The 13,851-nt window shown below is 44.0% G+C and overlaps 1 protein-coding gene across 6 annotated transcripts in view; it reads left to right on the top strand.

Annotated features, from left to right (window-relative positions):
* R3HDM2 (R3H domain containing 2) overlaps positions 1 to 13,851 on the top strand; it is a 136,983-nt gene that overhangs the window by 99,088 nt on the left and 24,044 nt on the right. For 2 of the 6 annotated variants that reach the window (XM_077297718.1, XM_077297719.1), the window contains 7 exons: positions 2,270 to 2,365; positions 2,882 to 2,913; positions 3,785 to 3,838; positions 6,703 to 6,932; positions 7,489 to 7,649; positions 9,714 to 9,806; positions 13,593 to 13,835. In XM_077297718.1, the coding sequence (XP_077153833.1) occupies positions 2,270 to 2,365; positions 2,882 to 2,913; positions 3,785 to 3,838; positions 6,703 to 6,932; positions 7,489 to 7,649; positions 9,714 to 9,806; positions 13,593 to 13,835 (909 nt within the window). The remainder of the gene's footprint in view (positions 1 to 2,269; positions 2,366 to 2,881; positions 2,914 to 3,784; positions 3,839 to 6,702; positions 6,933 to 7,488; positions 7,650 to 9,713; positions 9,807 to 13,592; positions 13,836 to 13,851) is intronic. The other 4 variants (XM_077297722.1, XM_077297720.1, XM_077297724.1 and 1 more) reach the window with 4 other exon arrangements.

Here is a 13,851-nt window from a genome sequence, read left to right as displayed (position 1 = left end):
CAGGAAAAGACAACATAAAAGCGGACTTTCTCAGCCGCAATGTTCTAAAGCAAGGAGAATGGTCTCTAAACGGAGACATCTTCAAACAGATTGTACGCTTGTGGGGTCAACCGGTAGTGGACCTATTTGCCACAAGAGAAAACAAAAAAGTAAAAAACTTTTGTTCCCTAAATCCCAGGGAGAATCCACTGGCAGTGGATGCATTCCTCATAAAATGGGATTTTTCTCTGGCCTATGCCTTCCCGCCACTGAACCTACTACCTCTAGTGGTGAGGAAGGTCAGAGAAGATCGTGCGAGACTCATTCTGATTGCTCCCTTTTGGCCCAGGAGAACCTGGTTTTCATGGCTCAGGACGATATCAGTGGGCGATCCCTGGGTACTTCCAGACATCCCAAATTTGCTCTCCCAGGGGCCGATACTCCATCCACAAGTGAAGGGACTTCATTTGACGGCTTGGAGTTTGAGCGGTCATTGTTAGAAAATAAAGGCTTCTCTCCTAAATTAGTCAATACCCTTTTAAGAAGTAGGAAGCCAATAACAACAAGAATCTACTCCAGAACCTGGAGAAAGTTCTTAACTTCCTCAGAATTTAATATTAATGACGGTGTACCAATACGTCAAATATTGGAATTTTTGCAAAGAGGGTTAGAGTTAAAACTCTCCACAAGCACATTAAAAGTACAAGTTTCTGCACTTGGGGCCCTGTTCTCATGTAATATTGCGGGAAACTACTGGGTGTCGAGATTCATTAAGGCGGCCGGTAGAATTAGACCACTTTATAGAAACAAAATGGTACCATGGGATTTAAATCTTGTCCTTTCTTCTTTGACAAAGCCCCCTTTTGAGCCGTTGAATGAAGCCTCAGTCAGGATGTTGTCTCTCAAAACAGCTTTCCTAATAGCTATAACATCAGCTCGCAGGATAGGAGACATCCAGGCACTCTCTAGACTTCCCCCGTATACAGAATTTCTCCAGGATAGAGTTATCCTTAGACCGGACCCAGCCTACTTACCAAAAGTAGTATCCCAGTTTCACAGATCGCAGGAGATAGTTTTACCTTCGTTTATCCCTAATCCTTCTAACCCTAAAGAAAGGGAGCTCCATACCTTAGATGTCAGGAGATGCCTTCTTCAATATATCTCGGTCACTAATGATTGGAAGAAGGACAATGCGCTATTCCTGTCCTTCCAAGGTCCAAGGAAAGGGGCTAGAGCATCTAAATACATACTAGCTAAATGGATTAGGGAGGCTATCTCTCTTGCTTACACGACAGGTGGGGGTCCGGCTCCGCAGAATCTGAGGGCACATTCCACCCGAGCCATGGCGTCATCCTGGGCAGAGAGGTCTGGAGTGTCGGTCGACCAGATATGTAAGGCGGCCACATGGTCATCCCCTTCCACCTTTTTCAAACACTATAGATTGGACTTGGGGTTCTCCTCAGATCTCACCTTCGGGTTAAGGGTGCTGCAGGCTGTGGTCCCTCCCTAAAAATGGCTTACATCTCTGTAAATCTCTCGTGGTGCTGTCATGGGAGTCCGAATAAAGCATTAAGCTACTTACGGGTAGCGGCATTTTTCGGAGGCCCATGACAGCACCGTTAGTTCCCTCCCTTTTCACATGGGGTTGCACATCTTGGGGTTATAAATAACTAAATAATTTAAAGAAGAAATGTTATCTTCTCACGTGTGTTACTTTATTAAAGTCCTTGTGTTTAATTGTATGCAATATTGTGTTTGCTTGTCATTAACTGCGGTAGTCCTCTCAGGCTCTGTAATCCAACTGATGCGTGGGAGAGGTGCCGCCCTTTTGTATCTGTGGGTTTCCTGTTCCTAAAGGGGCGGATCCCCTCTCTCCCGTGGTGCTGTCATGGGCCTCCGAAAAATGCCGCTACCCGTAAGTAGCTTAATGCTTTTTGGTTTGTAAGATTTATGCATCTGTTAATAAATCCTGCTCTTGTTTGAAGTTTGAAGGCTCTAACTTATTTGCATCTTATTAAACCTGCTAAATCTGCAGGGGGTTGAATACTACTTGTAGGCACTGTAGGTGCAAGTATCTGTGATGGGATTTGCATCTACAAGGTATGTGGAGCAGATAATTTTTTTTTTCCACTCTCAGGTTGTTTGCCTTCTCGATGGAGAGGCTTTGCAATGAGGTCCTTGGGCAATTACCTATTTTTCCACCCTCTAAAACTGATTCTGCAACTCATTGTTTAGTTGTTTTTTTTCTGGTTACTTCCACCATTCCTCTTCTTATTTTCATATTTTATAGATCAGAGTTCCCTTGCAAGATGGGAGACGGAGCAAATCCATAGAGGAGAGAGAAGAAGAATATCAGCGAGTACGGGAAAGGATTTTTGCAAGAGAGGTAAATGTTTTTCTTTTGCCAATTTTATTCCTTTTGCCTGCAGTGACAATTTGGTAAATAGGGGCCCTACTCAATAATACTTGCATATCTGAAAGGGGTTGTTCCCTTTCAGTAAAATGAATGTCCCCAGCTCCAGGATATTATTAAGAAACAAACCGTTTCTGTACTCACCAGGTCCACCAGCGAGGCTCTGCGGCTGCCCCCGGTGCCTGGTGTTGGCTGTGGCGCAGGCATTACGTTTACAGAGCGATGGCCAGTCTGTGAGCCCAGCGACTTTGCCAGTATAAATGGAACGTCACAGAGCACTGCCAATGCCAAACATCGGGAGCAGTGGTGGAGACTCGCAGGTGAACCCAAGGAGAGGTAGTACAGGGCGGATTGTGTCTTTATGAAAAGATGCAGCTAGGAACATACATTTACCGAAAGGGTTCAATCCCTTTAAATACCATAGTTATGGATGGGAACACTGTAAGCACTAGTAGTATCTGATTGTACTGTTTGTTTTTTATTTTTTAGTCTGCCCAAAATGGTCATATTCCTGATAACAGGTAAGCCATGTAAAGTCTAGCTTGTCTGTAGTGAGCTACTAACGACATTCGCAGATCATGGCTATTATTTGTGTGTGTATAGCATGGGACCAGGTAATGCCTACATAACATTGCACAGAGGCTCAGCCGAATGTGAAGAATATCGAACATCTTTTACACTTGAGGTTTCGCTGGTACTAATCCTGGAGATTTTCCGTCGCCTGATGGATGCATTTAAGATCAAACATTTTAGTGGCGAATGATACAAATTCTTTTTAACTGAAGCCACAAAAAGCTGCAGTTTTAGTTGGGGTTTTCCCTTGTAAGGTGACAGTGATGTCATTCTCTAGCTTATCAGTGGGGATCTGACTAGTTTAAGGTCTGGTCCAGACAGCCGTATTTCATGTTCCACGTACAGACATCAATGCCTTTACTGATTCAAATGTACCGCCTCATATACATTATGCCTATGAGACTGAAGGTTTGAGAAATGTGGCTGTCTGAGCCCAGCCTTACTCCGCAGATCCTGAGAATATAATACTACTGTTGTGATCTGTCCCTTGACTATAGCGCCCCAGCTGTGCAGGCACCTGAGACCGGATCACTTGACTCTGGATTGACTTGAATGGAGCCCCAGTGCAGACCCCCCTAAAACCACGGGCCGCTGTGCAAGAATAGCCATGAAGAGGGGAGCATCACTGCACCAGCTGTACTAATTTTATTCTGAGGATCATTAGGGTACCAGAGGCTAGACATCCCCAGTGATCATGAAGTGATAGACATGGTGGACCCCCTGTACATCCACTGTACTTCAGTTTTCTCTTACATGCAGTACCACCTTAAAATGCAAAACTCAATACTATTTTTCCCTCCCTCTTAATATAATCTACAGACTCTACCGCGAAGGCTTTTCCACTCTCTCTCACAAAAGGAGACAATTGTTTAGGTACCTTCTATGTTGTGTACAATAAATATTCAATGTCCAGGTCACTGGTGCCCACATCTTCCTCGCATGGCTGCTTGTGAGGTTCTTCTTGACATGTATTCTGTTGCAATCGTCCTGTTCTGCAGTGTGGATAGGGTGCCCTGTAATTTATTTCCATCAGAAGACTGGTATTCATGGCTGCTACATCATTTTTGTTTTCTTGTGTAATGTTCTGTGTGGTTTGGAGCCCTGTGCAGCCATTGTGCCGCTGTTGTGTCCATACCGTAGGGCATGATGCATCTATAACAGTGTAATCGCCGTAAGATTTTCCTGCTGGTGTTTGATTGTCTTTCTAGGTAAAGTTTCCAATTATTTCCAGTTCTTGTCATTGTTTTGGAGATGGACCCCAGACTGGCTTCCAAGTATCAAGTTCTCCTGAAAGTCCAGTTTCTAGTTCCTCTTATATTTGGCTATCAGAGTTGCATGTTCAGTTACTAATGTGTGTTTTAACATTGACAGAGGCTGGATCTATTGTCGCTTTCTCATTGTTATGCTGGGCATACACTAGAGATCCAGAGTGCTAGCCTTTACAGGCTGTGTGACAGTCTTAAGATAACACCTGAAATTGCCCGGAATTACAAGAGAACGGTGTTGTCTCTGATCCAAGTGTAATGATGACCCAGTTGATCTGCACATCCCTTGGCACATTTGTATGTCATGATTTTCTAATTTTCCTTCTGTATCCATCACACTTTTAAGTATAACAGAAGATTAAAAAATGCTCTGAATCCGCCTTCATGGCCATCTAAGACCTCTAGTGTATGACCAACTTTACTCCAGAAACCCAACTGTGCCTGCCTTATTTCTTACCACACAGTAAATGTTGGCCTTGGCTCTGTCTACATCGGCCAGATTTCACTTGATCTTTGCTGATGTGAAACCTCTTTTGACTTGTTTCAAATCCTAAAATCCTGCAGCTACCTAGTTCAAGTCAACCACTGAGGAGCTTTTCCTATATACGGTACTCATGCTCCCATAGACGCTCTGAAAATGTCATCTATGACTGTTGATTTCTAGGATAGTTTTTTCCTGCATCTCATTCATATATAGGATGGAGTAACCTGTATTTATCTTCATAATGTATGGAAAAGCACACTCTAGGTTATATGTATTAAAGCTATGGGGCGGCAGAGTTAAGAGAAGAAGTGATGAAAGTTTAAGCTCTAGACACATCGGAGATCCCTTGAGTCACGGGAAGCCTCCTGAAGGAGCGCATTTAGCTCACAGCTATTCCTTTCTCTCCCACTCACATGCCTGCTCAGCTCAGTGAAGATCCAATAAATGCTGCTGGAGAAAAGAGCGCAATAGGGTCTTATCTGAGATACAGTTGATTAGAAAGATCAGATTCTACTCACCAATTTGAGCCGAAAGACCGGCTCATAGATATATCCTGCTGCAGCAGATCCACCGGTCCACTCGTGACCAACCAGAGATGAAAAAAAAAAGGGGGTAAAATGTGGATTTAAACTGAGCTGCTGAATAATTCAAGGTCCAAATATGTAGCCATTAAATCGTGGATTTATTCACCGCGTTTCAAACTACAATACTTCTTCATCAGGACACCACAGTATAGTGTGGTGTCCTGATGAAGAAGTCTTGTACTGTGAAATGCGTTGAATAAATCCACAGTGGCTACATATGTGGACCTTGAATTATTCAGCAGCGCAGTTTAAATCCATGTTTTACCCCCTTTTTTTATGCTCAGCTCAGTGTGCATGGGCTCTTAAAGGGAATATGTCACCAAGTCTGAGAGCACAGTGTAGAGAGACTCTGACTCCAGCCATGTGTCACTGAGCCACCTGCTGTAGTTTTGATAAGATCACTGTTTTATCAGCAGCAAGTAATCGCTAAAGAGATAGTAAACCTGTAGTCCTCCATTTTCATGAGATCTGTGTAACCCCACCCACACTACTGACTGTCAGCATTTTGCCAATGCACAGTGTACACAGAAAGCTGCCAATCAGTGGTGTGGGCGGGGTTATACAGGGCTCAGCATTCAGAGAACTGCTAGATCTGCAGCAGATAAAACAGGGACGTTATCAAAACTTCAACAAGGAGGTCCCGTAAAGCTACTTTCACACTTCCGTCTTTAGAGCTCCGTCGTTTTGGGAAAAAAACGGATCCTGCAAATGTGCTTGCAGGATGTGTTTTTTTCCCATAGCCTTGTATTACTGACAGATTGCGACGGATTGCCACACGTCGCATCCATCGTGCGACGGATGTGTCGTGTTTTGGCGGACCGTCAGCACAAAAAAAGTTCCATGTAACTTTTTTTGTGCATCGTGTCTACCATTTTCAACCGCGCATGCGCGGCTGAAACTCCACCCCCTCCTCCCCGCACAGCAGAATGGGCAGCGGATGCGTTGAAAAACTGCATCCGCTGCCCACGTTTTGCAGTTATTTCACAGCGTCTGTTTGTACGTCGGCCCGACGCATTGCAACGGGCCCGTAACGGAAGTGTGAAAGAAGCCTTAGTGATACATCGCTGGAATCGTGATCTTGGCCCCGACATCAAGCTACTCTCAGATGAGGTAGCTAAAATCTGGTGACAGATTCCCTTTAATATGGTGGGTAAGCCTCTGTCGCCATTTTGCAAGTAATCGTGTGTGTTGAAAACCCACATACCCCATTTTTTCATACTTCAATATTTGCATCTACTCCGTGCACATTAGATGGTTGATTGGTCTGCCAGGGAGCTGACATTCACTGTCTTCACAAGAGGACATTGGAGGTGACTGAGGGATATGATAAATGTATTCTGACCATCCGAGTTGCGCACAGACATTCTGAGAATAATGAACTGAGAAGCCATCCTTACCTTGTAGAGGCAGCCGAGACCTGCTGAATCGTGGCTCTGGCAGCCGTCAGAGCAGCACTGAAAGTGAATTAAAGTCCCTGGATCCAAGACCATGGAGCAGCACAGACTCTGACGGCTCCTGTCGTAATATGCGTCCTCCAGTTACCAAAGCCAGCAGCTTCAGTGGAATCTCTATCCTGACCAGAGGAGACAGTATTGGCAGTAACAAAAGCACGACCAACCGCATTGGTCGACCCGGTAAGCTTTCCATATCGCACATGTTTTACAGCCACAATTCTCGGACTGACCACAGGTCTCCTGACCCAAACCAACAGCGTCCGAGGTGTATATCATGCTGTCGAGTCGCGACACCCTCGCTTGTGCCCTGGGACTTGTGGATATAATGCAGATGGGAAAATATGCAGGATCAGGTGTTAATAGGTTGTGTAGCTGGTGGTACACCCCTACACACAGTGGGGCATACTGCGACCTGATGCAGAGATTGGGGACTTCAGGATGGACCGACATTTTTTTTTTTTTTTTTTTTTTAACTTGGATCTTCCTTTTCTTATGGTAAAGGAATTGTGTGAATACTTCACTAGCCAGTTTATCGTGTCCTTATTTTGTGGTCGTTGCCATGGAAACAGCATTGAGCAAATCTGTCTGGGGATTTGTTTTAAAGTTTGCTTTAAATCTATTTGAGAACAACCATTCTATTACCTATGCTTTACTGCTATATTGCGCTTCTTTTTTTCTTTCTCCCTTTAATAAATATTGTAGTGACAGATGCATGGCTTGTTTTTTTGTTCCCCAGGTTTGCCGTTAGGCACTCCAGAAGTCTGCAGCCAAGCTTCCTCCGCTCAACAGTCTACTCGAAGCATCATAAGTTGCACTGCACAGCCACATCCCCATCCCCACCAGCCACTGCCACCCAGTCCGCAGCAGCAGTCCATGAGTAACCACTTACTGTCCCAGGTGAGCCGGGGGTCCTGCCGGTCAGCCGCTACTTCTCTGTTCACCGGCTCTCGTGGTTTTCTCACCTTTTATCTTGGATTTAGTATTGGATTTCATTTTTAGCTTTCTTTACCAATGGCTGATTATACTGTCCACCTTCTCTGTTGCATCACAGTCATTGGTTAAAAATATATAGAATTTTTTTTTTTTTTTAAATGGACATTGGACACAATGTAGAAATGCCCCATAGTGCTTTACATTCATGCATGCCATAGTTAATGTATGAGGCTAAAAGTCTGGCCAAAGTAACACCTCGTAAAAGTGTAAGGATTCCTGTGCTGCTTATACCTGTGCCAACTCGCCAGTTATCTTGTCAGTCACTAAGGCTACTTTCACACTTGCGTCGTTTGGAATCTGTTGCAATGCGTTGTTTTGGGAAAAAAACGCATCCTGCAAATGTGCCCGCAGGATGCGTTCTTTTCCCATAGACTTGTATTGCCGACAGATCGCGACGTATGGCCATACGTCGCGTCCGTCATGCACTGGATGCGTCGTGTTTTGGCCGACCGTCGTCATGAAGAAACATTCAAGGGAACGTTTTTGTCATACGTCGGGTCCTGCATTTCCTACCGCGCATGCGCGGCCGGATCTCTGCCCCCTCCTCCCCGGGACTTTAGAATGGGCAGCGGATGCGTTGAAACACTTCTTCTGCTGCCCACGTTGTGCCGAATTTTCACAACGTCCATCGGTACGTCACGCCGACGCTTAGCGACGGCCCCGTACCGACGGAAGTGTGAAAGAAGCCGATGGCAGATCTGTTTAGTGCACGGAATAATAGACTCTGACCCATCCCCCTCCGTCAGTCACATAGCACATGAAGGCCCTGATTCATCATAGTTTACATCGGAAATCGAAAATATGACTTTACACAAATTCTTGTCACTTTCGGCCGGCTCTGACAAAACGGTTGGTGTTTGGACGTGATGTGGAGACGCACACTCATATAATTCATGACACGCTGTGCCGCACCTTACGTCACAAATCTTACTCCTGTGTCTAGTCTCCACATGAGAAATTACATCAATAGAATGCAATAGTGACCACATGCGGATTTACATGCGTTATGTAGAAGGCAGCGTCTCGTCCAAAGCGCTGCTAGTTCAGGATCGTGGGCACCTGGCCTAGCACGTTACAGATTGCTACTGTTTTGATGATGTGTATTTATGGAGTGTCAAAAACGCAGCGGCCGGATGTTACAGCATAGTGGATGGGATTTCTTAAAATCCCATGTCCTCTGTGTGTCTATGTGCACATGCGGATCACCCGCAGAAACTGACATGAGGCGCGTCTTTCAGATCCGCAGCATGCCAATTTCTGGAGTTGAGACACACTGCTTTACAACATCTTAGTGCACATGTTGCTTATTTTATCTTTGCAGATTCAGATCTGCATCATGTTCATTCTTTCAGTGGTTTTGCTGCATAGCTCACTCATACTAATGAATGGTAAAACCGCATCAAAAACCCATCTATTTTATCCTGTGTTTATTCTGCCAACACGTAGATTTTACTGCTGGACGTGTGCGCATACCCTATTAGTGATGTAAAAAAATCCTCCTTTATTATAAAGTAATAACTTCCTTCTCCCCTGGTGGTGAATCTGTAGAGACCCTCTATAAGGCTTCAGTGCCCACTGCCATAGTGTGCCATGTGCATTTGGGCCCTACCCTCCGGAGAGAGGTGTTTAGTATTCTGGTACAAGGACCGCCATTGTGATGCCTCGATGCCGGTGTCATTTCTTGTTGCTTAGCAGGCGGGTGACTCACTTGTAGCCTTTATCTGTTTGTGCTTCCAGAATTGAAGATTGAGACTAATTAAATCCTCAGCTGGTGTCTATGCCTTGCTATCCTCTCTATAAATGTGTGCCTTTGTAAATATGACTGTGGAACTAACATATATATATGTATATATATTTTTTGTTCTTTAACCCTTTACTTTGATATTCAACCACTGTGTCCTTTTCCTCTCACTACATGATCCTACCCTTTCTGTCCTGTTCTCTGCATGCTGCTCTGCTGGTTCCAAGACCCTCCAGCCCTCTCCACAACCGGTCCAGTACTCCGCCAGTTCCTGCCCCCAGGTCCTTCTGCCAGTTTCACCTCCCCAGCAGTACAATCTGGTATATTCACTTCTCCATTCCCTCCTCCTGTTAATTGAATTGATTGTGTGAGTGGCTCATGTACAGCTAGTTTTGTCTTTCCAAAAGGAACATTTCAGTATGGATGAATAATTGTTCTGGCTGAAAAAATACATTTGTCATACTCTCCATCTTATGAGTGGCTCTCCAGCACACGAAGCGAAACCTGATGATAAACTGATCTGTTTTTTTATTAACAGCACTTTTCATTTTGTCTTTTGTCTTTTTCTTTCTACTGTGTTTAAAGATCTGCAAGGGTTTGTCACCCAGACGTCTTAGATTCCTATTCAGCAAGTCTGATAGATGTGGGAAAAATGGGAACTATTGCAATAACTAGGCACTTATTATTTACGACTTCAGGAAACTTGGGGTACTAACTTTTCAGGAAGCTAAAACAAATTCCAGACCTTAAAGAGTTATAACAAAGAAAACACATGCAGATACATGTAAATCATACATAAGGTGTTGGTGTATGGCGCGGCTTCAGGAGCTGAGCCTGCACCATACCCAGCAGATGGTCAACATCTGCTTGCAACAGCAGTCCCCAAGGTGACTGAAGAAAACTTTTTACTTTTTTTTTTTTTTTTTTGGGACTTTCTTAAATTAAGAAATTTAAAGCCCTCCTTTCTCTCAATAAAATAAGCATATTTTATGTCACCGTTTCTGTAAAAGTTTGATGTATCAAAATATAACATTAAGGCTCACACTGCGTTGTTGGCGTCCGTTAGACGGACTACGTTACACCGCGGCATAAACACGGTGTAACGTAGTCCGTTAAGGCCGCCATTAATTCCTATGTCGGACGCATCGCTAGCGCACGCCCACAATGGGTGTGCGCTAGGGATGTGCCGTCATTGAGTGACGGACCCTGAGACGCGGGCTGCAGCCTTTCCGGGTCCGTCACTGCTAGCGCAGATAGAGCTAGCAGATGCTCCATCTGCGCTAGTGTGCTGCCATACCGGGCACTTACGTTTACAGCAGCCCGTTACCGTATGTGTTGAACGGGCTGCTGTAAACGTAATGTGAACCCAGCCTAACCTGCATGATAAACTGGAAACAAATAGTTTTTTCGATCACTACACCTTCCTTTTAAATTTTTTTTTTTTTTAAATCCAATAAAAAAAAGGTTCACAGTACATTACTTGTTCTCCAGATTAGTGTCTTAAAAAAGTTAGCTCACCATACAGAAATCAAGCACTCGCACAGCTCAATCAATTGGCAAAGAAAAAAATTATAGGTCTATTATGTTGATGTGAATACTTTTCTGCCCAATGATGACAAAAGTATTCTAGGAGTGATACCTTTATTGGCTAACCTGAAAATGTTTGCAAGCTTTCACAGCACAGGGGCTCCTTCTTCAGGCAAGATTACACATCAGACCACCAGAATGTGGAGCATATACACCACTACACAAGAGGAGTTTTTTTAGAATAAAATTGTATTATTTAATTAAACTAATAAGTAAAAACAACAATCATTAGATTATTCATGTACAAACAGAGCTATTCAAATTAGGCCACAGATGCCAAGATATAAAATTGCTACAGATGAGAGAAAAAATCCTGGCCCCCGGAGGAAGCCATTGCGAAACGCGCGTCGGGGCGCGTGGCTGCTGATGGACACTAACATGGGTAAGACTATTTAGAGTATGCATGGCCCCTTAGTGCTGTAGGTAGGGAGTTCTTTATGGAAGGTCACTGACCGAAGAACAAGGAGAAATCTTCAGGGTTTATTGTATTATCTCTCTCCACTTTGGATTTGGTCATCCCTATATATATTTATGCACTAGGCACTTTAAGTGGATCTGATAATGTGATCGGGGGTATTACTGATTATTAGAGATTACCTATACCCATGTTTTTTGTCTTATCTGTAGCAACTTTACATCTTGGCATCTGTGGCCTAAATTGAATAGCTCTGTTTGTACTTGAATAATCTAATGATTGTTGTTTTTACTTATTTGTTAAATTAATGAATACAATTTTATTCTAAAAAACTCCTCTTGAGTAGTGGTATATCCAACACAAAGCACCAAAAATTGCAGTCAAACCACGTCCAATATAGGCAAAATAGAAAAACTTTATTAAGTAAAAACATACACAGGTGCACAGTATGGCAGGTAACGGATTCCCCCATGCAAGTCCGCAACCACAAATCCTACATAAAGGGACCGAACTGCGGTGCACTACCATTCATTATATCCCATATATGTAATCAGTCCAAATATATTGCATTCACGATAATGTTATAATAGTATCGACCGATACCGTACACGGCCCTATATATATACAGGGCCCGTATCGGTCCCTTTATGTAGGATTTGTGGTTGCGGACTTGCATGGGGGAATCCGTTACCTGCCATACTGTGCACCTGTGTATGTTTTTACTTAATAAAGTTTTTCTATTTTGCCTATATTGGACGTGGTTTGACTGCAATTTTTGGTGCTTTGTGTTGGATATATTTATATATTTGCAGTTGTCCTATGTGATCCTAGGTCTGTCCTGCTGGCTATGGTTATTTCAACATTATATAGGGTGATCTACCAGGACAGACTATGTATGCTACTGTATTTTGTCTTGAGTAGTGGTGTATATGCTCCATATTCTGGTGGTGTAATGTTGTATTACCCACATGCATACAGGTTGCTTTAGTCCCGAATTTATATGATGTTATTTAAGATTACACATCAGGTCTATTATTTATATATTTTTTTATCATCATCTTAAATGGGTATAATTGCAAAGTGCTCGTAAAAATAAATAACTTTGTGATCTACGTTCTGTTAAAAGTCCTCTGTTCTCAAGAAGGGAAGGATTTTTATTTACAGATTGTTGCATGAGTTACTGGTTACCACTGCAGTCGGGTGTAGGGAGCCAAACATGCACAATGGTCACAAGCCAATACAAGCAATCAATTGATCCAGCCATCGTCAGTGCTCCTCTAATGCTGCAGAGGCAAAGCCTGCTGGTAGAATGTGAGCGCGCCCTGCTCAGGCCAGCGGTGCGGTCAGTGACTGTGGTCTGATCATCAAGCAGGAGCACACTGCCCAACCAGAAGCTGTGCACTCCTAAAGAGTGAAGACAAGACAACCCTGTTAAAGCCGACCTGGGACTATAGAGAAATCTGACTAGCTGGCCCTTGTCCTTGCCCTGCTGCAGTTGATTGGCAGGTCTCTGCTGTGTGTGACCTGGGGTGGGGCAGGTAGAAGCTAGCCTGCAACCTTATCGGACTTTGTAGGTTTCTCCCTATAGTTCCCAGCCGGATTTTCAAGCTCTTGTCTGTGAAAAGCGTGTATGAGTAAAACACATCTGGCTGCAGTTGTCGGTCAGCCTGACCTCTGCATCATGCTGCATGTTGGTTGGGCAGCATGATTCTACTGACCGGTTTCCTTTTACATCTTGAATTTCGTAATGACAGGAGATGGCTTCTCAGCTCCTCCGCATGCTGATCTTGAGACATAAGAAAAAAAAAAAAAAGTTTTTTATAGAAACAGAAAAAAAAAATTAAAAGGGACTGCTTAGGTCATCGAAGGTATACAGTCTTGAATAATAAAATGCCCAGCGAGCCCCCACCTTTTATGCTAACGTGTGCTTCTGAGGGTCCATCGCCAGTTGTCATTGACCACCGCAGTGCACAACATCCAAACCATTGTCACGTGTGTTACTTCCAGAGTGCGAGCTATTCATACTATTGGTAGATGGGACACGCTGTCTTAGCCTTACAGACGATCTGACTGTTTTTTGTCCCTCCTCCTCCCCTTCCATCAGGCTGATGATTTAAATAGTCACTTTGGACAGATGACTTTGAGTCGCCAAGGCTCCTCTGAGGCACCTGATCCCACCACTGCCATCTATCCGTCTCCACTGATCTCCCAGCATCCGCAGCAGGCTGGATTCATCATGACAACTGGGGGACAAGCCATTCCCACTCCAGGCTACCCTTCCTCAGGGCACCCGTCTCCCACACAGCAGGTCATCCCAACACAGGGATTCATGCAGCCTCCACAGCAAGTATGTATCACTTAAA

Source organism: Ranitomeya variabilis, chromosome 3, assembly GCF_051348905.1.
Source record: "Ranitomeya variabilis isolate aRanVar5 chromosome 3, aRanVar5.hap1, whole genome shotgun sequence".
In the NCBI taxonomy this organism is placed as follows: Eukaryota; Metazoa; Chordata; class Amphibia; order Anura; family Dendrobatidae; genus Ranitomeya; species Ranitomeya variabilis.
The sequence above is the reverse complement of the archived record's forward strand: the minus strand, read 5'-3'. Positions and strand labels throughout refer to the sequence as shown.